We start from the raw sequence: 24,746 nt of genomic DNA, 5'->3' as shown, positions 1-24,746 counted from the left end.
GATGAGCTTAGAGATATATGTTATTTTTCATGCTATTTAGTTAATTTGTGTAGCAATTGCTTAAATACATGTGATGAATCAGGTAGTAGGACCAAGTCGAGGAACAAGATGAAAACAGAATTTATAAGAGAGGAGAAAACATTGCAGAGTTTGAGGACAATGATTTCTGCCTGCACAATTTATATGTAAGGATGAGTTGGCAGCTGATAGAAAGAGGCAGGTCTTGGTACTTGATCCTCGAGTAGGTTGACTAGAAATGTCAAGGACATTTTCAATTCTTTGTGGATTCTCCAGGAAACATCAAACATTTAGCTGAAGAGCCAAGGTGACAGTCTCTTTGAGTAATGTCTGCAGGTGCTCTTCCACCCCCTCTTCCTCATACCTGCACACCACTTCCCTCACTAGAATGTCTCAAAGGAATGAGCAGAAATACATCCTCAGAGTTTAGCTCACTGATGGTCATCTAAGATGATTTACAACTCTCAAAAGCATAAAAATAACATAAATGCATGAAGTCAGAGATTGATAACTAAACTATGGTACATTTATATAATGGAATACTATGCAGCCATTAAAAATCTTGTCATAGGAGAATATTCAACAACATAGGGCACATGTCTATAGCATATATATAAAATACTATGTACATATTTATATATACTTAAACACAATGATCCTATATTTGGATGCAACAGCTTAAAGTTCAGATGGCTATACATCAATATGTTTAAAGTATCCATCTCTGGGTGGTTTTATTCCCAACTTTTCTTTATTGAATCTAGATTACTTTTTTTAAAAAAATATTTTATTTATTTACTTGCGATAGAGAGAAAGAGAGAGCTTGAGAGAGCAAGGTAAGTGGGGAGGGACAAAGAGAGAGGGAGAAACAGACTCTCCACAGAGCAAGGAGCCAGACACAGGGCTCGATCTCAAGACCCTGAGATTATGACCTGAGCCAAAGGCAGATGCTTAACAGACTGAGCCACCTAGTTGCCCCAGGTTACTCTTGTAATTTAAAAAATCCTATTTAACTTATAAAAATTTTATAAAATAATTCATAAATTTTATATTCATAAAATTTAAAAATGCAAGCATAATTGTGTAACTATAAAAATCAATTTACAATGTAATGAGATTTTAAAAGGATATATGAGAATACCTACCTTATATTCATGTTTGTGTGCCTATATGTTTATTCTAAAGAATAACCATGGCCTAGAACCCAATGTATCACTTGGTTGTCTGGATCCCCAGCCAGTAATCTTAGAATGGAGCTATCATTTCCCACCATTCCATTACAATACTAAAATGCTATTTTTGAAAAAGAAAAAAGAAGTATGGGTGGGGAACTTTAGAAATGACTCATCCTCTATCAAGTGAGAAGAAAATTGAATTTAGTTCATGTCTCTGTTTTAATCTTTACCAGTGAAATAGAATGGTACCAAGGAGGTGGAGACAGGAAGACATGGGGCAGAACCTACGTCCTACATAATTGTCATGGGTCTCTTCCTTTCTTTAACACTGACAATTATCCAAAGTTATGGAAAATGCCATGCAAAAGCAGCTTCCAGCCTCTCCTTCTTTTATAAGAATGATAATAATAACCAACATGCATGTAATGCCCATTAGGTGCCAAGTACTCTACTAGCGTGTGTCTGTATATGTACACACCTGCACAAAACTAGTTCAGTCCTTACAATGACATTTTGAGGCAGATTTCATTATTTTAAACATGAGGGAATTAAGATATACTTTTCTGTGAGCCCTTGCTATGTAGAAATTCTGGATCTGCTACTGGAAGGGACATGGGATAAATTTGCATTATGATATGCTCTAGAATCCACTCATTCAACTCATTGCTGTTTTTTTTTTCAACTTCTGTTTTATACAGGTTTCATTTCCACAGAAGACCCATCATTCAACACTCCTAGTACAAGACAAGACCCTTCAGGCACTATGTACCAACATCTCCCAGATGGGGGACAAAGTTAGCTCACCAATTTTTTTTATTCAAGTATAAATAACATACAGTATATTAGTTTTGGATGTACAATATAATGATCACAAGAAATGTACTTGTAATCCCCTTCACCTATCTCACTACTGGTGGAAACGCAAGCTGGTGCAGCCACTGTGAAAAACAGTATGGAGTTTCCTCAAAAAATTAAAAATAGAAATACCACATGACCCAGTAATTCCACTACTGAATATTTTCCCAAAGAAAATGAAAACACTAATTTGAAAATATATATATGCATCCCTATGTTCACTAGAGCATTATTTACAGTAGCCAAGATATGGAAACAGCCCAAGTGTCCATCCATAGATGAATGGATTAAGGAGGATATGGTACATATACACAATGGAATGTTACTCAGCCATAAAAAAGAGTGAAATCTTGCCTTTTGCAACAATGTGGATGGATCTAGAGAGTATAATGCTAAGTGAGATAAGTCAGAGAAAAACAAATACCATATGATTTCACTCATATATGGAATTTAAGAAACAAAGAAAAAAGAAACAAAAAAACACAGGGTTTATTCATGTTTTAAAATAGTTGCTTCTGAGTGCACTGTTATGATGCAACTCTATTTAATTGAACCTGTCACTGGTGAAACTCTGACCAACACTAAGAAACACCGCTAAGTGGATGCAATCCTTACTCCAAGGGAATTCTCACTTCTGGAATATCTCACAGAAATAATACTGTGGGATAAAGCAACTAAAACCATCTAGCAGAGTGTATAATTACTGAAAGTGACCATGAAATGGTGGGCCAGATAGAAGGGATCTTATTGTACAGTGGTGATGAGGGCCCTGGGTCAAACCATGCAGGGCTCAGCTGTCCCACCTGCTAACGCTGAGGTAGTTTCTGCAAGGGCTTTCTATCTTCTTCATTTTAAAATGGGCCCATAATATTCATCTTATGATGAATGACCTCTAGAGGTCAAATAAGAAGCTGTATGCAAAATTGCTCCACCCCGAGCCTGACATATCATAACTGCCTGCTAAATGAGAACTCTAAGCCACGCTGGGTATTAAGAGAAGTGCAGTCAGGCTACATTCACTGTCTCTATTTTTCTCAGGAAACAATGACTTCACAAGAGCTGGTTGAAAGTAGGAAGGGAGTGTCTCTTGTAGGGGGGCTTAGGCAGGATACTCCAGATTTTTTTTTTTTTTTTAACTCAGAAAATACCTAGAGTGACTGCAGGATCATTAGTTAATAGAAACATAGAGAAAATGCTCTGGGATAAATGGAAGCAGCAGATTTTAAGAACAGAGACCAGGGGAGGAAAATTAGGTTAAGTGCTTGGAACTAATTATTAGGCTTCTGCATTCAATGAAACAATCTAATTTTCAAAGTGACTTCAATGTGAAGCCAATATGATGGTGTCCAACCAGAAAACATTTAAAAGTCAAATACAGACACACAATGCTATATGCCCTGAATTTTAGAAATAATGGCTAGCATGGTGGGGCATTGCAAGTGTTTTCATGCATTACCTAATTTTATCCTCACAGGAACCCAAAGAGATAGGTACTATAATCTTTGTCTGCCTAAGAAATTACTAAATCACAGAGAAATTAAGTAATGTGTCCAAGGCCCATAACTAGTAAGAGAGATTCTTGTGAATGAAAACCCACCTATCTTGCTCCAGAGCTCATACACTAACCACAACCATCAACTGCCATGAAGAAAGAGAAGATAAGCCCCAATTAAACTTTAAACATAACCTCTAAAGAATGACCAAATATAACCAAGTCCTTGACTACATGATACCATGTGGTATAATATGTTATATTCAAGAAGACTGTAAGGCTGTAGTAGTCTTACTACTTCATGACATAAAGGGGTATTGGTGACTGCAGAGAAAGAAATGTAATCAGGTTAATGCTAGTGGTGCATTAAGGTACATTAAGGCAACAACACTAGAAACTTCTGCAGATAGAGAATCCAAACAAAAGCTCAGAAGAGACACAATAAGGATTTGGCTTCAGATGGTGACTCTGACATAAGTCTGGAAAAATTGATACCAACATAACTCTGCTGGCTTTGGACTGAAGTTCATGTGGGGTGATGGCTTATTGTGTCCCCTTTCTTCTCCATTTTTACACCTATTTTTAAATGCACTGCTTTTTTGTAGAAGTCAATAAGTGGTTCTTCCAGTACTTTCTCATACCCTTTCCTTCATTTAAGGAGATGGTTTGCTAATTTCTGCCCATGAATATTTGTTGAATAGTTCAAAGTAGATAGTGGAATTACTAGTGTTAAGATTGACACAGTTCTTCATGAGTTTTACTAGCTAACTACTTAAATTGAACAGTAGCTCCCCAAACACAGTTAAAAAGAGACCCACTAAACAATCTAATTCCAATATGGAAGTTTAAAGACATACCATATGTATTCTGACTTTATTTTGAAATTTTGTCTTTTTAGAAGCAAGACAACAACTTGTCCACATTTTCTCTGAACCAGGTAAGTTAATATTTGACATAGAATAACAATAATTTCATCTTAAATTATACATTGCTAGTTCGCAATGTCTAAGAAAATAAGAAGCATCAATTTTTATCTTTTTTATTTTTAAAAGATTTTATTTATTTCAAAGAGAGAGAGGAGAGCAACAGAGAGGAGGGAAAGGAAGAGCAAAAGAATGCCAAGATGACTTTGTGCTAAATATGGAGCACAATGTGGGGCCCAATCTCACACCCCCTAGATCTTGGCCTGAATCGGAATTAAGAGTCAGATATCTAACTGAATGAGCCACTCAGGTGCCCCCAAAAGCATCAATTTTTAAAACAGAATAGGGTATATTATTAACTTTCATGATATAAGATTGTAAAGGCAAGCAAAATACGCTCTTTTTAAAATTGAAATATGCATTTCTTATTTTCCTAAATATTTTGGAACTAGCAGTACATAATGCGATAATACTTTTTCTTTTAATTTAGGTTTTTTTAGCTTTATAAGCAACACAGTTACTTGAGAAAAGTTTCGTCGGAACTTATAAAACAATTGAACTTCCTTCTTTCCTACTTGTAAAGAAAGCAAGAAGCTTAAAATCATCTGATTAATTGGCACATGTCAAGAATAAATATGAACCATTTATATCTCAATTCTGATTCATTTTGGTCCTTATGCTACCACTTTGGGGTTATTCTCCCAGCCCTCTGTGCCTGGAGGACTGTCACTCCTCTTCTTTGGTGCTGCTGTGGATCAGGCTTTAGTTGATTTATGAGCTCATTTACTATTTGGCCTTTCTAAGTCTCCCTTCACAGTTGGCTTGTGTCCATACTTCACACAAGAAAAATGGGTTGTAGAACCGAATTACTAGCTCATGAGTTACAGCTACATGGACAGGAAGGTTGGGTAATATTAGTGGCAGGAAAAGCTACTTTTACTTTTTAAAAATCAGTAATAAGTATTTTAAACATAAATTAGCCAAATAAATGTGCCATTTTACTTGTATGTCTTGCCTTCAGTTCTATGGACTTCATTTGAAAGCACGACAAATATGCACAAATAGGCAAGACTACTTCTAACTTAAATTTTGTTTCATTTTCAACATGTAAAACTTGAGAAATATTTTAGTATACATCCAGTATAGTCTATATTGTATATTACATTAGAACTACACTTATTAGTATACACAAGTCATAAAATATTAGTGTATATTATATTTAGTTTATTTCCTCCAAAACTTTCCAACAAGATTCAATATCTGTCCAATATCCTTTTGTACATCAAGACATTATTTTCTCTCATAGTTTTGAAACCATGAAAGAGTGTGTGGTTTTTTTCCATATCGAGGTAGAATGTCCACATGGCTCTTATCCATAATTATGCCTGTGAGGTCCTGTAAAGAACAATGGGAGTGAGTTGGAACTCTGGAGTCTTGGTTGTCATTAGATGTGTGACCTTGGACAAGACGTTAGTGCTCCAAGTTCCAGTCTCCCATGTGGTTATGAAAAATCTATTTTTTTAAATATATAATATACATAAAAGAATATTAATGTATTTCCTATAAAAAGACAAAGTGATATTACCCTGATTTTAATTGTTTTATTTTTCAGTTGATATGTGGTAGTTTATTTCACACTTTGGTAATTTTCTGTTCTCTTTTTCTCCCATAGTGATAATAGGGATTATTTATGCAGTAATGCTTGGTATCATTATAACTATCCTCTCAATTGCCTTCTGTATTGGCCAACTGACAAAGGTGAGAATTCAGTTTTTAATTTTGCTGTAAGTGCTTGTGTGAACAACTCTATTCCTCTGAGTTCAATTAAACTCAAAGAGAAGCAAAACTGCATAAAACTCCCATCTTTTTCAACTGGACACATAAAAGTCACTGGGTTATTCAGGTGGAAGTAGTTTTTTTGCATTTGCCCTATGAAGGAACTCAAAATATAAAGGTCTCCCCCACTTTGCAACGAAAAAATTTTCAAAGTTTTTGTCTCATTTGATTTAATGTAATTTGGTGGATATAGACGAAACAATCAAATTTCTAATTATAGTATGTATTTTAACTTGTGTGTGCAAAATATTTAAACTAACATGATGTATTTACATATGTTTAAAACTTTTGCTTTTTTTCATTCTCATATTTCCTGGTACAAATTTTTCAAACCCCACCCATGTGTTTTCCAGCATGAGTGGTTTTTTTCATCACTAAAGCTAACTTTAAATCCATATGATACAACATTCCAAAACATGTAACGTTTACTATAACTTTCTATCTAAGATGTTTAAGACACAACACTTGTGTGTATATTTCTGATGCTATAATTAGAACTATAATCCTAGATCATTAAGTACCTGGTCACCAAAGAATGCTATGGTTGAGTTCTCGTTTATTCTCTGTTCTTGATCTCTCTTTGTGATCTCCACACCCTAACCTCTATATATGTAGTCTTTTAGAAAAGGCTTATGTAGAAGGGTAACAACGTTGCAATGACAAGTGTATAACAACAACTTCCATTGGGTGACTTCTATCATGATCCAAACTTTTTTTTTTTATGATCCAAACTTATGATTATCATCACTCTATGTAAATGTATCTTCTCTAAAGAATACTTCTTAATAAAAGTGATTGAGAGTGCCTGTTGTGACACGAGGGATGTACAAACGTGAATGTAAGATGACTCCTCTTGTCTGTGGTATAAATACTAGGGGAAAATAATCTCCTTGTGATTGGGCATATATGGCAAAACGAGTTGTCTTCTCTCTTGACTGATGCTCTAAAATAAAAAAAGTCAACAAAATACTTAGTTGGGAAAATTCAGAGAAAATCTTCTATAAATACATAGAAAAATTGGATCATGATCAATATGCTAAGACATCTTGCCTCTTTTTAAAAAAACTTTCCATTTTAGCTTTTCATTACAGCAGGGAAATATGAAAGTCAGTGTTTGGGGGTAACAATTTACCTATGAAAATATCAAATACTATTTCAAAATACAAATACAAGTGTAAATCAAAGTTTGTAAATATCTATGAAATTGTGCATTTTTCCAAAAGTAACCTTTGCAAAGCATATTTTCATCAAAAGAAAACAAATGTTAGCCAAAAAAAAGTTTTTTGAACTTGAGGCATTTTTTATAAGGTTTTAAGTTTTGAAAATTGTGGCATTAATATTCTTCTGGATTTTACTCATAGAAAAGTTCACTTCCTGCCCAAGTTGCATCTCCAGAAGATGTAGACCCTGAGGTTCTGTAGAAACAAGAAATCCAGGTTGGTGCTAATATTCTTTATGCCTTTTGTCTTTTGGGGAGGGAAATAAATTAGTTACTACTTTCCGAGTTGGGAGGGGTATGCCCAATTAGGATTCTTTTATATTCTATTTCATCAACGCTACCTCTGTAAAGAATTTTTATGTGAACATTTGTCTTTGGCATAGTGAAATTATCCCTTAGGCACAAAGTATCTTTTAAAAAAAAGTGAAGCAAATACTGTAACTAAAAGCAAAGTTAAATTCTTTTGTATACTTCCTATTTTCTAAACTGCAAAGTTTTTATAAGAGACCTTACAGTAGGCATAGTTGAATAGCCCCTTATCTGCAGCTAGACCTGAACTTGCATCCATATTTCAACACTTACTAGCTGTGTAACCAGGCGCAAGCTACTAATATGGAGATAATGATAGTTAATGTGGTGATAATTTAATATGAACATAATGATAATGTCGACCTCATGGAATTTCATGAGGATGAAATGAGCTACAGCAAGTAAAACAGTTGCAATAGTTCTTGGCCATAGTGCTCACGCCTGTTAGCTCTAATAAATAATGCAGGCTCCATGCCCAAATGACCTTCTCTGCATGACTGGCTAGTCACCTGGCCCTCTGTTTTCATTTCTACCTGCAGGTGCTAGGTAGATACACAACATTTGGAAAACTGCAGGTCAATTTTGTTCACACAGAATAGTTTTAACTTCCACAGTGGTTTTTTAAAAGAGCATTCATTACCAACTTAGAAAAATAGGAGATTTTTACATTAAAAAACACACAAATATTAGTACTACCTCACAGAAAAAAAAAAAAAAAAGTAAACCCTAACAACCCTGTACCAGCATGAGAGTAATTCGTAAAAGCTGAGTAGTGGTCGCTCCCTCAGCTATTGGTTTAAATACCAAGTCAATTTTATTGATTTCATTCATTATGCCTCTTGTACAACCTCGATAATTAAGCATATAGTTCCTATTAGATGTCACCTGAAGCATAAGCCCAAGTGATGTCTATTTTGGGAGATGTCCACCAAGAACAAATCTCTGTGAAATGGGCTTTAAGGCTCAAGCAAAAATGACCTGACTCCTCCTTCTACAAAGTCAATTAGGATTTTTCCATAATTATAAAAAATCATGAAGGGGCACCTGGGTACCTCAGTCGGTTGAGCCTCTGACTCTTGGTTTTTGGCTCAGATCATGATCTCAGGGTTGTGGGATTGACCCTGAGGCAGGCTCTGCACTCAGCAGGGAGTCTGTTTGAGATTCTCTCTTTCCCCTTCCTTCCCTTTGCCCCTCTCCCTGTTTTATAAATAAATAAATAAATAAATAAATAAATAAATAAATAAATAAATACTTTTAAAAAGTCATGATAGAACTGAAGACCTGTAAATTTTTGGATTCTAGTTTTAACCTAGGACTAAGCACTTATCTTCAAAAGACTTGCTAGGTTTCCTAGACTTTGGAATGAGGAAGGAAAGTTTTAAAATTCATTCTAGCTACATAACCTACAGGCAGGACTTGCATCATTAAGTTATCTTATGGATTGTTCTTAAAGCTTAACCATGATTGTTACCTAAGTACTTAGTCCCAGGAAAGTCATGCTTTATAGAGTAAATTGCATATGCAAGGTTCTCAGCAAAATGAATTAAAAAAAAACAATTTGTTGATACTTAACAAAATTTTGAGTCATGTGCCAGATTCATTTCACTTACTAAGGCTATCTTGTCATAGGACTTGCAGGTGGAACTAATGTCTGTATTTTTAACCTATATTATGCATTATTTTAAAAAAAGAATGAAAAAAAAAAGAATGTTTTTATGCTGTTTCTAAAATGGAGCGATTGCCACCCAAACCCATGAACATTACGCAGGGTAAGACAAGGCAGTTCCGGGCAGATGGACAACATGACAGAAAGCACAGGAGACGACCAAATATGCTGTACCCAGGGAATTATGTGCATTTCTATATATTAGCAAGATTAATGCTTTGGTTCTGAGTTCATGCCTCAAATATATGGAAAGAGAGGAGAAAGTCAAATGAACCAAATTTCAGACTTTTATTTCCCCATATTTGCACAAGTGAAGTTATTAAATGTGTCTTAGTAAGTTAGTGACATGGGTTATAAAATCTGATCTATCTTACAGGAAATATAGGGAAATATATAAAATTATTTAAGGGATCCCTGGGTGGCTCAGCGGTTTGGCGCCTGCCTTTGGCCCGGGGCGCGATCCTGGAGACCCGGGATCGAATCCCGCATCGGGCTCCCGGTGCATGGAGCCTGCTTCTCCCTCTGCCTGTGTCTCTGCCTCTCTCTCTCTCTCTCTCTCTCTGTGTGTGTGTGACTATCATAAATAAATAAAAATTAAAAAAAAAAATAACTAGTTAACTATTAAAAAAAAATAAATAAAATAAAATAAAATTATTTAAAAATACTCTAGTCCTATTTTCATAGCATACTTCTATGAAGAAATGTACAAGTCCAAGACAACAAGAGACAGAGAAACCATGTCATCTCAACGAGAACTAGAAATGTTAGGGTGTAAAGTAGTAATTACTTTAACCACCGTGAACTTGCACATAGTTTATGCCTGATAGGAAGTGAGACTAAATGGATATGAGTGAGCTGCCCATGGTGGTGGCCAGAGGTGATTCTTTTTTTTTTTATATATTTATTTATTTATTCATGAGAGACACAGAGAGAGAAATAGAGGAAGAGACACAGGCAGAGGGAAAAGCAGGCTCCATGCAGGGAGCCTGACGTGGGACTCGATCCTGGGTCTACAGGATCACACCCTGGGCTGAAGGCAGCACTAAACCACTGAGCTACCAGGGCTGCCCCAGAGGTGATTCTATAGCTCATTTCTCACAGGAGAATGTTTGGGATACAAAGATCCCGTGATACCCAAATAGAAGAAACTGTGGAAAACACTCCATTTTCACAAGGGCAAAGACTCTTCTCCTCCTTTTAACTCACTCTGCAGGAGTAATATAAATCCAACTTTCTAGCCAAGAAAGGTTGAGGGTCAGATTTGATGAAAGAAACCAACCCAGCACCCTTTTCCCACTGCTAGAGAGGAATTTAGCAGTGTGGTGCTGTACAGACTTCTTATTGCTTATGTCCAAAGAACAAAGTTATTCCCAAGAAAGATTGTAGACTAGGGAGGTTGCCTTGGTTCAAAGACACATATGTAATTCAACTCACTTATCAGTTGCTGCCTTCCCACTATATTCAGCCCCTATACAAGTTCTGTGTTAGTTTCTCATCTCTTTAGAAATTAGGAACAGAATTACTATGTTTGTGACTTACCAAAGGCTTTTAGAATAGGTTTTCTAAGAAATTCTCTTTTTCTTCACATATTATTCTCTAATAGTGCTAAACTGAAAGAAAATTCCTTTCATTTCCTAATAATTATATTCAAGGACACCTCCGTGAGAATGTAGAATTCGAAATTAAGAACACATTAATTTCCTATTGTGCTTAAATATGTCTCATACCACTGCTTCTTTTCCCCTCTATAATCCTTCTGCAGAAAAGTAATTCATGAGAATCTGCTCATCAAGCCAAATTTTGGAAGAAGTCAAAGACACAACACTTCAGCCAAATGAAAAATGAACGTGTGAATTACGTACTCTAATATATTGTATTCCTCTCCTAAGTGGTATAACTTGAGGATGAAAATTTCATCATGAGGAGTCCAGTGACTTAATAATGGAAAATGCCTCTGCTCATCCCAAAATGAAGAATAATTATTTCCTTTCATGCTTGCTTTTGTGTGTTAGCATTATTTTTATAATTAATTGATTTGGAATTCTGATCCCCAAACTTCACCTGGCTTTGTCCGCAGTTCTTTACAACTGACTTATTCTGTTATTGTATTTCAATGATTGTGCTGTCAAAGGAAAGGCTTGTAACATCTAGATGAAATCTAAGTTCTCATTCCAAAGTTTGGAGACTTGTCATTGTTTTAAATATATTTAGGGGACTTGCAATCCTAATATTTCCTTCCATTGCAAGGTAGGGTATTACACTGATGATGATGATATTTTAGTCACATTAATAAACCTTGTGCTTGGAGATTCCCTGCACACATGTGTAAACACATACATTATAGGTATAGATATATAAAATGACACTCACTTTCATCCTCAAGCCACAAATCAACACAAAAAAAATTTTCCCATTTTAAGAAGTGACATGTTACACATGTGTAAATGATCTATTTAAAAGAATTTGGGTGACAGTCCGGTGTTAACTCTTTCAGGGCACTGACTGATGGGTTGTGTTCCACTGGAAGAGTTATTTATGTAAGAGATCATGGCATCCTGACAAAGAAAAGAATTAATGACTTTTCCTTGAAAAGTTAATAACTCTGTAAGTGCAAACTTAATAACTTTATAAATGCAATAAGATGTGCAAACTTGACAAGCAGGTGAATATTTTAATAGGTTGTTCTGTGCTCTCAATTGAATTATTTAATACATCCAGTCCTATTTTCTCTTTAATAAAGCTTTGAAAAGCAGGCTAAATAATCCAAAAGAAATTTCTAGGCATGAAATTAAGGCTTTGTAACCATAGAACTATCACTCATTTATAGTAAAACTTAAAAAGTCATATAAAAACAAAGGAGTACCCTCCTGCAATGCTGTATTTCCGAATTACTAAAAATCCTTGTGGCTTTTCATTGTGTGATAATCAAGTAAATAATATTATGTACATATTTGGGCCTAGCAGCTTAAATTTTTTTAAAATAAAGTACAAAATCTAAATCTTAACCTTCTTGTTTGTTCTGAGAGTGTTCTTGTGTTGAATTGACTATTTAACTGAAAATAAGAATATATATTATTAAAGTAGTTTAACTGTATTATTGGGTTAATCAAGTGAATTACTCAAGCACCAAGGCAACTTTAAATGTACTTTTTTCATAAAAATAAAATGTTGAACCAAGAGAGAACAGGGAATGAGGCTTGTCTCTAAAGAAATTTGCAAGTCAAAGACAATAGACCAGAGTGGCTGTCCCATCTCAACAAGAGTAAGAGAATTCAGAGAATAATTAAAGTATGAATTGCTTTAACCTCTTGGAACTTTTCCAGTTAATTTCTCTATACTTCCATCTATGGACTTTTCACATTTGAACTTAATGATTGTAGAAAGAAATCACCTTTACTCTCTTTATATTTTTATAATTAAATCAGCCTAAGATTATAGATTAGAGTAAGGAAATTAGTAAGATTGTAGTAAGGAAATCTTACCTTGGAGGCCAACGTGAATGGTTCATGTTGAATTTCTTAAAATTGAGACTGAAGTCAGGGTGATTAGAAAATTTTATCCTGAGGCCAGAGTGTTTGCTTGTCGGTGTAAGCAGAGGGTCTACATGAGGGGGAAAGAATGGAGAAAGGTGAGAAATGCATGAGGGAGGACCATAGGGAGCCAAGGAATGACATGGAGGAAGGGATATTTTAGTATATTAATATACAGTAATAGATCAAGAGCCTTCTGTCTTAATTTAAGTATTTGTCTTATCAAATGTAGCACATTTCTCATAAATGTGAGCAAAGCAAGAGCACAATGTCATCCAAACAAAAATCAATACAAAATTCTACCCAGTATCACGCACAGGCCTGTTACTGTGTCAACCGGTACCTATCTAATGAGTATATTGTGCCCTCAGCTGTGTTCAGCTATAATATGTACACTGACAACTAACCAATAACCCACTTCCAGCTTCGAGATTGAAACATGTAGTCTGAATCCTCACAGCCCTCATGCATATTGTCCTGCATTTACTATGATCTGAATCCTATCCCCTACTTAACTATGAGTCCTCAGGAGTAGGGATTTTAATTCATTTTTGCAACTCCTATGAGGCTTCACAAAACATGCTCTTATCTCATGATGCCTTTCTTAATATTTAAAATGACGCTATTCATAATGGTATAAAGGCTTAGTCTGGACTGGTATAGAAAGAGAATCAATTTTGGATTCAGATCAAACCCTTACTTGTTTATCCATATAACTTCAGTTTCCTTATCTGTAATGTGAGTATAAAACTAACTACATCCCAAAAAGGCCTTGACATTCATGTGAAATGAGGTGTATAGGGAGTGCCCCAAACCAGGCAGGTGCTTTATATAGGACAGCTCTGATTAACATCATCTGTGACAAACTCTTCCTTACTACCAGCAAAGCAGCATAGAATTTTGTGGCCAATCCACTTTAACTGCCCTGTGGAAATATTTAGCCTTTAAAGGCTGTTCCTGTATTACTTTTTGCCATCTTGCTTTTTTGTTGTGCAAAACAGGAAAGCTAGTATTTCTTATCTTTCATTGCTGGAATATTACAATGTGTTTTCCCTGATTAGATGCATGAAATGACATCAGCTGCCTTTTAAGATGTCAGTTTGTCATTAGTAACTTTAAAATATTCTTGAAAATAAAATAAAATATTCCTTGAGATTAAATGGAAAAAGTTTGTTTTGAAGACAATAGATTTAGAGAAATTGGATCTCAGTGATAAAAGGAAGTAATATACTAATTTTCATCATTTTAAAAACATCCAACACTCTCTCACTCACTGTAGGGATTTTTAATTGGAAAAAAACACCTTTCCCTCTCATACATCTGACTTGCTTTCTTTCCCTTCTTAGAGAATTAGTTGGAAAGCATATAGAGATTCAGAATGTTATGAAAAACATTCTTGTCATTTGTGCTTAACAGCTAATAATAGAACCAACCTATAAATTAAGTACCGCATAACTTTTAAGTGTCAGTTACAGTGTATATACTTTACCTCAAAGTAAAAATTTCCTCAAAGTAAGAAGTCACTATACTTTGGATATTAAATGATTAAACTGACAGAAGCATAGCCATTCTTCTCAGAATTACTGATTCTAGGGGTACCAAGTGGCTCAAGTGGTTAAGTGTCTGCTTTCAGCTCAGTCATGATCTCAGGGTCCTGAGATCAAGTCCCTGCTCAGTGGGGAGTCTGCTTCTCCCTCTGCCCCTCTCCTCACTGCTTGTGTTCTCTCTCTCTCTTTTTTTGGTATGAGACACATACCAAAAAAAAAATGTACTGATTCTATTGACTTTTAAACCCAGAAAGTTTTGATCATTTTGACATACTCTCTTCAAAAAGAGAATTCTCTTCTCTAATTCCGTGTGCTTCCTGGATTCATAAACCTTCCTAAACTGTCTCTTCTCCCTAAGTGACCTGTTTGTGATTATAACAATGATTTGTTTCATTTTGCTGCATAAATGTGAACACTGGCAGTATATATCTTAGATTTTAAGGTCTTAGCAGAATCAAGATTGAATTTTTTTCCTTTTTTATTACCACAGCATCATAGTACAATTTTGTATTCAATAAACATTTTACCATTTAAATTTATTTTAAACACAAACTTCATGGATAATGATATGTTAACATTTATTGAGCATTTACCATGTGCCATGTGTTTTAAACATTTAGTGTGATCTTCACAAAACCCTTGAGATAGACACTAGTTTATTCTTAAAAATGTAGAAAACAGTATGTTTACTCCTAACTAGAAAAAAAAAATACAGGTGCATAAATTAATAAGTTCAGGAAAAAAGTGCAGCAATATTCAATAATGTCTTTTTTCTTGTTGTCAAGAGGCACTAATTTAAAATGAGGTGGTACCAACATCGCAGGATCCTGTTGAGTATCTGTAAGCTAGAGCTCTATGTTAAAACTGAACACCAGCAACATCTTGATGTCGCATCATTGTCCATATCTCAGGAAACATGTTTTTGGGTGTGCTCAAAATGTGCTGTGACTTGGCAAAAATCATCCTTGAAAGTTGAAGGATAAATGTTTCAAAGAAACTGCAAAACAGAAAAATTCATGAGTAAAATAACCTGGTCTGTATACTTCAAAAGGAATGTGATCCTATTTTTTGAATGTGCTATGGTCTTAACTATTTTTTTCATATTAGGAGATCTATCAGTTTGGTGCAGTGTGAGGTGCAGGTGATCTTCTGTGAGCTCAACAAATTTTACATCATTTAAATCCTTGTTTGAAAGACTCAGGCACTTCTCCCTCTTAGAAACCCAAGGAAGCAGTAGCAGAGTGTCATCCCAACAATGGAATGCTGAATATCATGCATCTGTTTTCCTCTCAAACTAAGTCTACTAGAGGATAGTGTTTATTCCCAGATATCTGAGAGCCACCTCATTCCTCAGTGCCCTTGGTTCCCACAGGGGCTTATGAAGAACACCCAAAAGAATCCACCTCTCTCTTATTGGGCCATTTGAGCAAAAGGTACGGGAGTGATATTATCCATTTATGCTAACATATAACAGTTCTTTTTCACTTCTAAAGCTAAGCACAATCTTCTATGTAATGATAACCATGAAATGATTTTTTAAAAAAATATCTGATAGTTTGTTTTGATCTTCTCACTTCAGGGTTATTACAAAGCTTCCAATATATAGCAGTCCAAGTTCCCAGTCTTCTTCCCTTATTCATGTTCAATCCAGCTATACAGCATGACCTCTCATATCATGTGATTTACTCTTCTCTTGCTTGCAGGGTGTACTGTGAGAATCTCAAGGGCAATACAGAGGGTCATCACATCATAACTCTCTACTGGGCTCAAAATAGAGCCCACCACAATGATATATTATTCATACAGTAACTCTTCTTGAAATAAAAACTAAGGTAGACCAAGGGGTGACTGGGTGGCTTAGTTGGTTAAGTATCTGACTCTTGTTTTCAGCTCAAACATGACCTCAGAGTCATGAGATTGAGCCCCATGTCAGGCACCGTGCTGGCTGTGGAGACTGTTTAAGATTCTCTCTCTTCCTCTTCCCTCCTACATGCCCCCATGCATGTCTACTCTTTCTCTCTTTCTTTATTTAAAAAAAAATTTTTAAGCTAGGACAAAGAGTTCATGTATTTTTTCAAGTTTTCTGTAGACATACTTGGAAGTGAGAATGGTACTGTGTTTCCTGGTAGTTGGAAAAAAGTTTCTTAAAGTGACCAATACAGATTTTTGGATTTATAAGAATGGCTTTTCCCACAATTCTCTACTTGTATTGGAAAATGGACTTGAACTCTTTCATCTCGTTGCTGACCACTTGGATAGCCTTATTCTTGTGAGAGATAACTTCTCTGTATCCTCAGGACCTGATGTGATCATGATTCTAAACCTACCCACACTGTTTGATGCCATCCATTTGAGTCTGAATATTGTCATTGCCTGAAACTACTGCTACATTATCTAACCCACCGGATTGCATGTGGCTTTAATTCAGTCACACTGCCACACTTAATTGCAAGGAAGTCTGGCAAAAGTCAAGTCCTGTGCCCAGGAATAAAGGTATGCTAAGACCCAAAATGTAATGATGCTAACACATAGCAGTCTATTTTTTTGTTCGGATAATGGTGCAGAAATACTCCAGGTCAGTGGAGAATAAAGATTATCTTTTGCATAGTCATTTATGGATCTAAGCTGATAGCATCTTTGCCATTGTCAACACATGGTTTCCAAAGTTTCCCTGGACATCACTATTCCAGAAAAGAGAAAAATAGTAAGTAGGAGCACACATGAGAGGTTTGATCCATCCTTCCCGTGAATCAAGAACTAAAAGGAGGTGGGTAGGTAATGGCCATTTCTCAACTTGCATTCTATTAACATTCTATAGTATTCAGTCACACTGCCACACTTAATTGCAAAGAAGTCTGGCAGAAGTCAAGTCCTGTGCCCAGTAATAAAGGTAGAATGGATTTTACTTGCTAGCTGCCAGTCCCTGCCATGACTCATGCCTCTAGTCATGACATATTCATGTATAGTCTTATTTTCACACATATATCACATTCTTCTCCCCTCTGTTACTGCACATAGCTCAAAGCCCAGGACCTCTTGGTAATGTCCAGTTTTCTCATCGGGTTGATATGTAGTCCCCGATGGTCAGACAATCAAAAAAATAAGAAGGCAAGTTTTCTGCCCACTGCTATACCCAATACATAGTGGCAGAGATAGGCTATCTGCAATAAAAATTACCATCCAAAAAAGAGACGAATATGAAACACACATCAGTCATTGGTCCATGGCACGGTGAGAATCTGCTGGCAAACATTGTGAAGATTCCTGCCCAGGATATTGAAGTGTCTGCTGTTCTCTGTGGGAGTGCACTTTGCTTTTGGCTTTGCCCTTTGTATGTTCTTCTTGGTCATTAAATCACTTGGCTACATTTGAAGCAAGTGCTGAGCAGTGTGCCAGCTTGTGAGCTATTCAAATTTGATAACACATTTTCTAATGGTGCTAGGGTTGTTTTATAGAGAAATAGCCACAAGCTTTTTCAAGCCAGGCTCACACTTACTTTGGAGACAAGGAATCCCTTAGATAATTAAGTGACTTCTAGTCAATTTGTGTTTAATCAGTTATTTCCAAGACAAAACTATAAATTTTTTCATTTATTTGTGTACTTGCATTAATCCTTGCCTCTAACTGAGTGACAGCTCCTTTGGGGCATCTTAAATAATGGGCTATGATAAAAAGCAATATTCTCGATGTGATCTCAGCCCAGGGCTGAGTTCTTTTAGTTAATGAGAAGCATTGATGTCTTTTTCCTCTAAGTCTCTTTTCAGTCTTATTTGTCCTATTGTTTTAGGTCTGGAAGCATTTGCTTTCCCCAACACTCTGAGATTCTTAATTTCTTCTTGAAAATCAGCCAATTCTTTCCTAAACTCACTTTTTGTTATAATACTGTTAAAAGCAAATAACAATGAGCAAACACTAAAACTTGGGTTCTTTCTAACCATTCTCCCATACTCTAGATGCAGAAGGCATGTATCCCTTCCAAGGTATCATAGATACCACTCACCAATCATAGCATCAATAGTCCACTTTCCTGAAGGAATATCTCATTCTCCTGACAGTCAGATACTAAACCAATGCCATCATTTCAGGGTTTTGCTATGGTAGCATCTCTATTTCTGTATTCGACAAGCTAAATGCTATAAAGGTAAGGCCAAAATTTTAGGGCTCAGCACAATTAAAGTTGGTAATTTTGTTCATATAACTGTCCATTGTGAATTGGGAAGGGGAAAGGGAGTGATTTCTGCTCTGCACAGCTATTTAGGGTTCTAAGCTTATAGTTCCTCTTATTCTGCAAAGTCTTCTTCCCAATTACCTAGCAGAGGGGGAAAGAATGAAGGATCATTCACATGAGGTTTTCTAGGCCAGACTGGCAAGTGGTATAACTGGTAACCTTCACTTACATGCGATTGGCCAGAATAGTTGCATGATTGCAACTAAAGATCATACAGAAGCTAAGATTTGTTGTTTTAGCCTCTATCTTCAGTAATATGTTACACAGGGGCAGTGATAGTTGGCATCCTTCTTTCTTTTTCTTAAAGGGAATATGTCTGAGCTGGTATGTCCATCAAGAGTAATGTTTTCTTGTAAGTTTCTTTTAATCCATAAACATTATAGTTTAAGAAAGCTCTTTCCTAGTTGCTAGGGGATATTTTTTCATCATTAGTTATTTAATCCTATCAAGTGCTTTTTCTTTCCTGCAGCTATGGAGAATTTGTAAATTTAAATCTTTCTTACTCTTATAATTATTTCTTGAGTATGGCTGCACCTGATTTCAAGCCCAGGTTTTTTTTTTTTTTCCCTACAAAAGGATTTGGCAACTACTCATTAGAAGCTTCTGTGTAACATGGAAATGAAATTATGCATAGAAATGATCGTAATAAAGAAGAAATCATGGGGCACAACACCAGTGAAGTACCACAGTGTTCTGGGATTTGAGATGGAGGAGAAAGAGCATGTACAGCTGCAGGTTTAAAGAAAGACCAAAGGAATTGGAGATGAGAAGTAGATGACCAGAGTCAGAAAAACATAAAGCCTAAAAGTAGGGGTTAAGTTTGGGAGAGCAGGCTGGGGGTGGATCACAAAGTACACCTGATGAACCCTAATGCAAATCCACCTCTCTAGGTCATGTCAAAGTAGACTTTTCATTCAAAATGGTACCATGAGCATGCGACTCTATATTTTCTCTTTTCTAAGACTCCATATATTAATAGTAAAGGGTAAGAAACAAAATTGAAAGAACAGAAGAAAGAATAATAACAACAGATGAATATTTCAGTAAAGATCTAGAAAACTGAAAACAAATGAAATAGTTAACTGATGAATTAGAAAGGAAGAGGAAATGTGATTTGTGCAATAGAATCCCTCCCGCCCCCTGCCAAAACTGAATAAGCTACCTGATGATTTGTTATTTTCAGTACATTTTAAAGATTTTAAACACAGTAGGATAAGTGTGAAGAAATGAAGGTGTGAACAAAGCCAAGAGCAGAGACCCTGCAGAAGGGGGAGGGAGACTTCAGCCTGCATTTTCACTCCATGGTTGTCCAGACACAAGTGAAATAATATGTGAGAGATGGCAAAGGAACGTGGCAGAAAAGCTGATTTAGTCAAGTACCCCAGGTGCCTGGCTGCTGAAATGGCACTGTGATTAAAACAAACAAAAGAGCAAGTTTATTATTCTGTGAGCTCCTTGAGGGCAGGGACTGAGTTTATTTCAAATATTTTGTCTCTAGGGAGGGTTTTTGAAAGACTTCCATTGGTATGAAATGATCTCAATTATAATTCACTTGCCTGGAGCTGAGAGCCCTCCCTTGATAGTAAAGGGAGAGACAGGCATAGGGTAGGAACACACAGAGGAGGCCCTGCCTTCCAAATGATTTCTGGAGAGTGAGTACCTGTCATCTCAAGGACAGGGCAGATCCTGGGTCAGAAATCTCAAAAGGGCCATATGATGCTCTCATGCCTATGACATTAAGTTAAGATCAAAGGGTCTCGTGTTACAATGTGTAGTCCTCCCCCTCCCCATCCTTCACACCAGACACACCATGACAGTCTTGCTCTGGGAGTGAGGGTGAGGGATATCTGAGGTTTCATTTCTCCTGTCCCAAAAGAGACAGGATATGGCAGGGCCCTGGCCATGTGCCACATGCCTTCCCTTGGTAGATGGCAAAAAGACTGTCACAGGGATCCCTGGGTGGCGCAGCGGTTAGGCGCCTGCCTTTGGCCCAGGGCGCGATCCTGGAGACCCAGGATCGAATCCCACATTGGGGGCTCCCGGTGCATGGAGCCTTCTTCTCCCTCTGCCTGTGTCTCTGCCTCTCTCTCTCTCTGTGTGACTATCATAAATAAATAAAAATTAAAAAAAAAAAAAAAAGACTGTCACAAATTTGTTGCTCAGTATCAGCATTTGAATAAACATATAACATGAACTCCCAAAGTGACTGCTCTGAATGTGTAAATTCTAGCATATTTTGGAAATCTCAGAACATTCCCTGACAGTCACATTATGCTGAAATCAGTTGGATTTAATGGCAAGGAATAGGGTCTGTTGAGCATTTGAAAGATTACAAATGGGTCCTATTGTAATTGCTCATTGTGTGTGTATATGTCAATGGTGGTGACCACCCATAGGGGTGTATTTACATCTAATTTTAAGGTTTTCTTCTATTTTACATTTGCCCAACTTCCAAATTTTCTAATAAGCCTGTATTATATCTTTAAAGAAAAAATACAAAAAAATTTACTTTTTCTAAGTTAAAAGAAAAAAATCATGACCAGACAATTGCTAACCCATATTTCCCTAATAGATAGACTGCATTAGTCTACTTGGGATTTTACTTATAAATGATAAAAACAGTCCTCCAGATCTGTGAGTTCCTGGACTGTGATGCTTGCATGCCCAACACATTCCAGTGGCTGTTTAATTGTGATTTACAGAAAAATGTGACTGTCAGTTCAAATTAGAGAAAAAAACTTCAGTCCTGCAATGGGTCTCCCAAAAGCTCTTCAGTTGAGATGGGTTTGGAAATAGAACTTGAGATGATCAACAGGTGCTTAGTGGTTTCTGGTTTTTGGAGATTTGGCCTTGAAATTATCTGCCCCTTAGAGTCATTCTTAGAATTGAACTTTTTTTTTTTTTTTAAGATTTAATTTATTTATTCATGAGAGACACACACAGAAAGAGAGAGAGAGAGAGGCAGACACACAGGCAGAGGGAGAAGCAGGCTCCATGCAGGGAGCCCAATGTGGGACTTGATCCTGGGTGTCCAGGACCACACCCTGGACTGAAGGCCGTGCTAAACCGTTGAGCCACCCGGGGCTGTCCCTAGAATTGATCTTATACTCTGGCCCATCACTTCACAATGAGAAACATACAATTTCTCAAACTTCCCTCTTTCCAAGTCTTATGACTAGAGTTCAACCTAAGTTCACATTATCAGTTGATGAACATCACTCAGTGGAGCTTATTAACTGGGATTATTGTCTCAGTTAGGGTCTCTTCCAGTTGGTTTTGCCAAATGCTGTCAGTGCATCATATATTAGGAGAACATGTTGTTTTAGCCTCTACCTCAGTTACTCATAGAATGTCCTTGACCCTTCTCATGGTTCTTCTCTCATGTGGCTAGTGTTATTTGTAATAAATGTGCTCTTAGGAAAGCTAATAAAGTAATTTTTAGACCGTTTATCAACTGAAGTTGAGTAATTATTTACAACATTGCCAACCATGTGAAAATAATTTCCATTCTCATATGAAAGATAATATTAAATCAAAAGCAATCAGTTTAATGTAAGTCTTACTTAACCTAAATCAATTAAATTCTTTCTAGGCCTACTAAAGTGCAAAAGTGCTGAACATTTTAATTTTCTCAGATCAAAGTATCTCCATCCCTGAGTATTTTGAAATGAAGGAAAAGGAGTGCTGAAAAGTGACCAACACCATTTATTCTTACTACAAAGAATGGATGAGATTGTCAGGAACATAGTGAGAACCCACATTTTATCTCTCTACCTCTATTCTTATTTCCTACCCACCCCCACCACCACAAAGCAATCAGAGTAATTTTTCTAAAAACATAAGACATACATAAAACATAAACATCTAAAAAATAAAAATAAAAAAAATAAAAAAAAACATAAACATCTACTTCCCCTATTTAAAAGTCTCCGAATGGCTTCCCATCCCATCCAACGGGGATTCCCAGAGTAAAATCCCCACTCTTCAGCATGCTCTTCATGGATCTCACCTGTCCTTAAGCCCAATATTTTTTTTTTAAGATTTTATTTATTTATTCATGAAAGACAGAGAGAGAGAAAAAGAGAGAGAGAGAGGCAGAGACACAGGCAGAGGGAGAAGCAGACTCCACGGAGGGAGCCCAACATGGGACTTGATCCCCGGTCTCCAGGATCACACTCTGGGCTGAAGACAGTGCTAAACCACTGAGCAATCCAGGCTGCAGCCAATCTTACCTCTTCCCCCCCACACCCTCTCTAAATCTCTACTTTTTCATAGGCTTTAGCCACTGACTTTTCCTCCTAAAACTCTAATATACTATGCTTCTTCCTTTCTTGTTCTTTTTCTGCTCCTTGTCTCCTATCTTTGCTTGCTTACCTCCTTCATATTCCTGTCTCACACCTTCAGAACAGATTATTGATGGTTTTACTTTTGTCTGCATTGTTTATTACTATATCCTCAAAGCTGGGAGTAGTGCGTGGACAGAAAAACAATAAAATTTTGTTGAATGAAATAAGTCTCTGCTGCCTACTCAAGGCAAAGCAGCTTCTTCTCTCCTTCCTCCATTAAATTCTATCTCATTTTTTCCCTTTATTTTCTTCATAGCACTCAACTTCTGGGACTATCCTCTTTGTTTGTATATCTGGATATTGGCAGGTCCCAATTCAATAGTAAACAATATTTAATCTTTTATTCACTTTTGATGTATGGCATATACATTTCCTATTACTTCCAGAAATCTAAGAGAGACAATAAAATCTCTAGTCTCTTTTGTTATTAAAACTATTTCTTTTTTTATAATAAATTTATTTTTTATTGGTGTTCAATTTACCAACATACAGAATAACACCCAGTAATCATCCCGTCAAGCACCCCACTCAGTGCCTGTCACCCATTCACCCCCACCCTCGCCCTCCTCCCCTTCCACCACCCCTAGTTCGTTTCCCAGAGTTAGGAGTCTTTATGTTCTGTCTCCCTCTCTGATATTTCTCACACATTTCTTCTCCCTTCCCTTATATTCCCTTTCACTATTATTTATATTCCCCAAATGAATGAGAACATACACTGTTTGTCCTTCTCCGATTGACTTACTTCACTCAGCATAATACCCTCCAGTTCCATCGACGTTGAAGCAAATGGTGGGTATTTGTCGTTTCTAATGGCTGAGTAATATTCCATTGTATACATAAACCACATCTTCTTTATCCATTCATCTTTCGATGGACACCGAGGCTCCTTCCACAGTTTGGCTATTGTGGACATTACTGCTAGAAACATCGGGGTGCAGGTGTCCTGGCGTTTCATTGCATCTGTATCTTTGGGGTAAATCCCCAGCAGTGCAATTGCTGGGTCATAGGGCAGGTCTATTTTTAACTCTTTGAGGAACCTCCACACAGTTTTCCAGAGTGGCTGCACCAGTTCACATTCCCACCAACAGTGCAGGAGGGTTCCCTTTTCTCCACATCCTCTCCAACATTTGTGGTTTCCTGCCTTGTTAATTTTCCCCATTCTCACTGGTGTGAGGTGGTATCTCATTGTGGTTTTGATTTGTATTTCCCTGATGGCAAGTGATGCGGAGCATTTTCTCATGTGCGTGTTGGCCATGTCTATGTCTTCCTCTGTGAGATTTCTGTTCATGTCTTTTGCCCATTTCATGATTGGATTGTTTGTTTCTTTGGTGTTGAGTTTAAGAAGTTCTTTATAGATCTTGGAAACTACCCCTTACCTGATACGTCATTTGCAAATATCTTCTCCCATTCTGTAGGTTGTCTTTTAGTTTTGTTGACTGTTTCTTTTGCGTGCAGAAGCTTTTAATCTTTTTTTTTTTTACGTTTTTAAAAAATAAATTTATTTTTTATTGGTGTTCAACTTGCCAACATATAGAATATCACCCAGTTCTCATCCCGTCAAGTGCCCACCTCAGTGCCTGTCACCCAGTCACCCCCACCTCC

The 24,746-nt window shown here is 36.6% G+C and overlaps 2 protein-coding genes across 3 annotated transcripts in view; one reads left to right on the top strand and one right to left on the bottom strand.

The window, feature by feature from the left end:
- The window catches only part of GYPA (glycophorin A (MNS blood group)), a 30,854-nt gene extending 18,356 nt beyond the window's left edge, over positions 1–12,498 (top strand). For both annotated transcript variants that reach the window (XM_072773422.1, XM_072773421.1), the window contains exons 3-7: positions 1,892–1,987; positions 4,439–4,477; positions 6,136–6,221; positions 7,661–7,735; positions 11,256–12,498. In XM_072773422.1, coding sequence (XP_072629523.1) covers positions 1,892–1,987; positions 4,439–4,477; positions 6,136–6,221; positions 7,661–7,720 — 281 coding nt within the window. In that variant the 3' untranslated portion in view covers positions 7,721–7,735; positions 11,256–12,498. The remainder of the gene's footprint in view (positions 1–1,891; positions 1,988–4,438; positions 4,478–6,135; positions 6,222–7,660; positions 7,736–11,255) is intronic.
- Positions 4,627–24,746, bottom strand: part of LOC140603015 (uncharacterized) — a 136,869-nt gene continuing 116,749 nt past the window's right edge. Inside the window, exons 4-5 of the transcript XR_012006036.1 lie at positions 12,976–13,093; positions 4,627–7,242 (exon numbers count right to left, since the gene is read on the bottom strand). The gene's annotated coding sequence lies outside the window, so the exon portion shown is untranslated. The remainder of the gene's footprint in view (positions 7,243–12,975; positions 13,094–24,746) is intronic.

This window comes from Canis lupus, chromosome 13, assembly GCF_048164855.1.
Source record: "Canis lupus baileyi chromosome 13, mCanLup2.hap1, whole genome shotgun sequence".
Lineage (NCBI taxonomy): Eukaryota > Metazoa > Chordata > Mammalia > Carnivora > Canidae > Canis > Canis lupus.
Note: the sequence above shows the minus strand (reverse complement) of the source record. Positions and strands in the feature narration are given on the sequence as shown.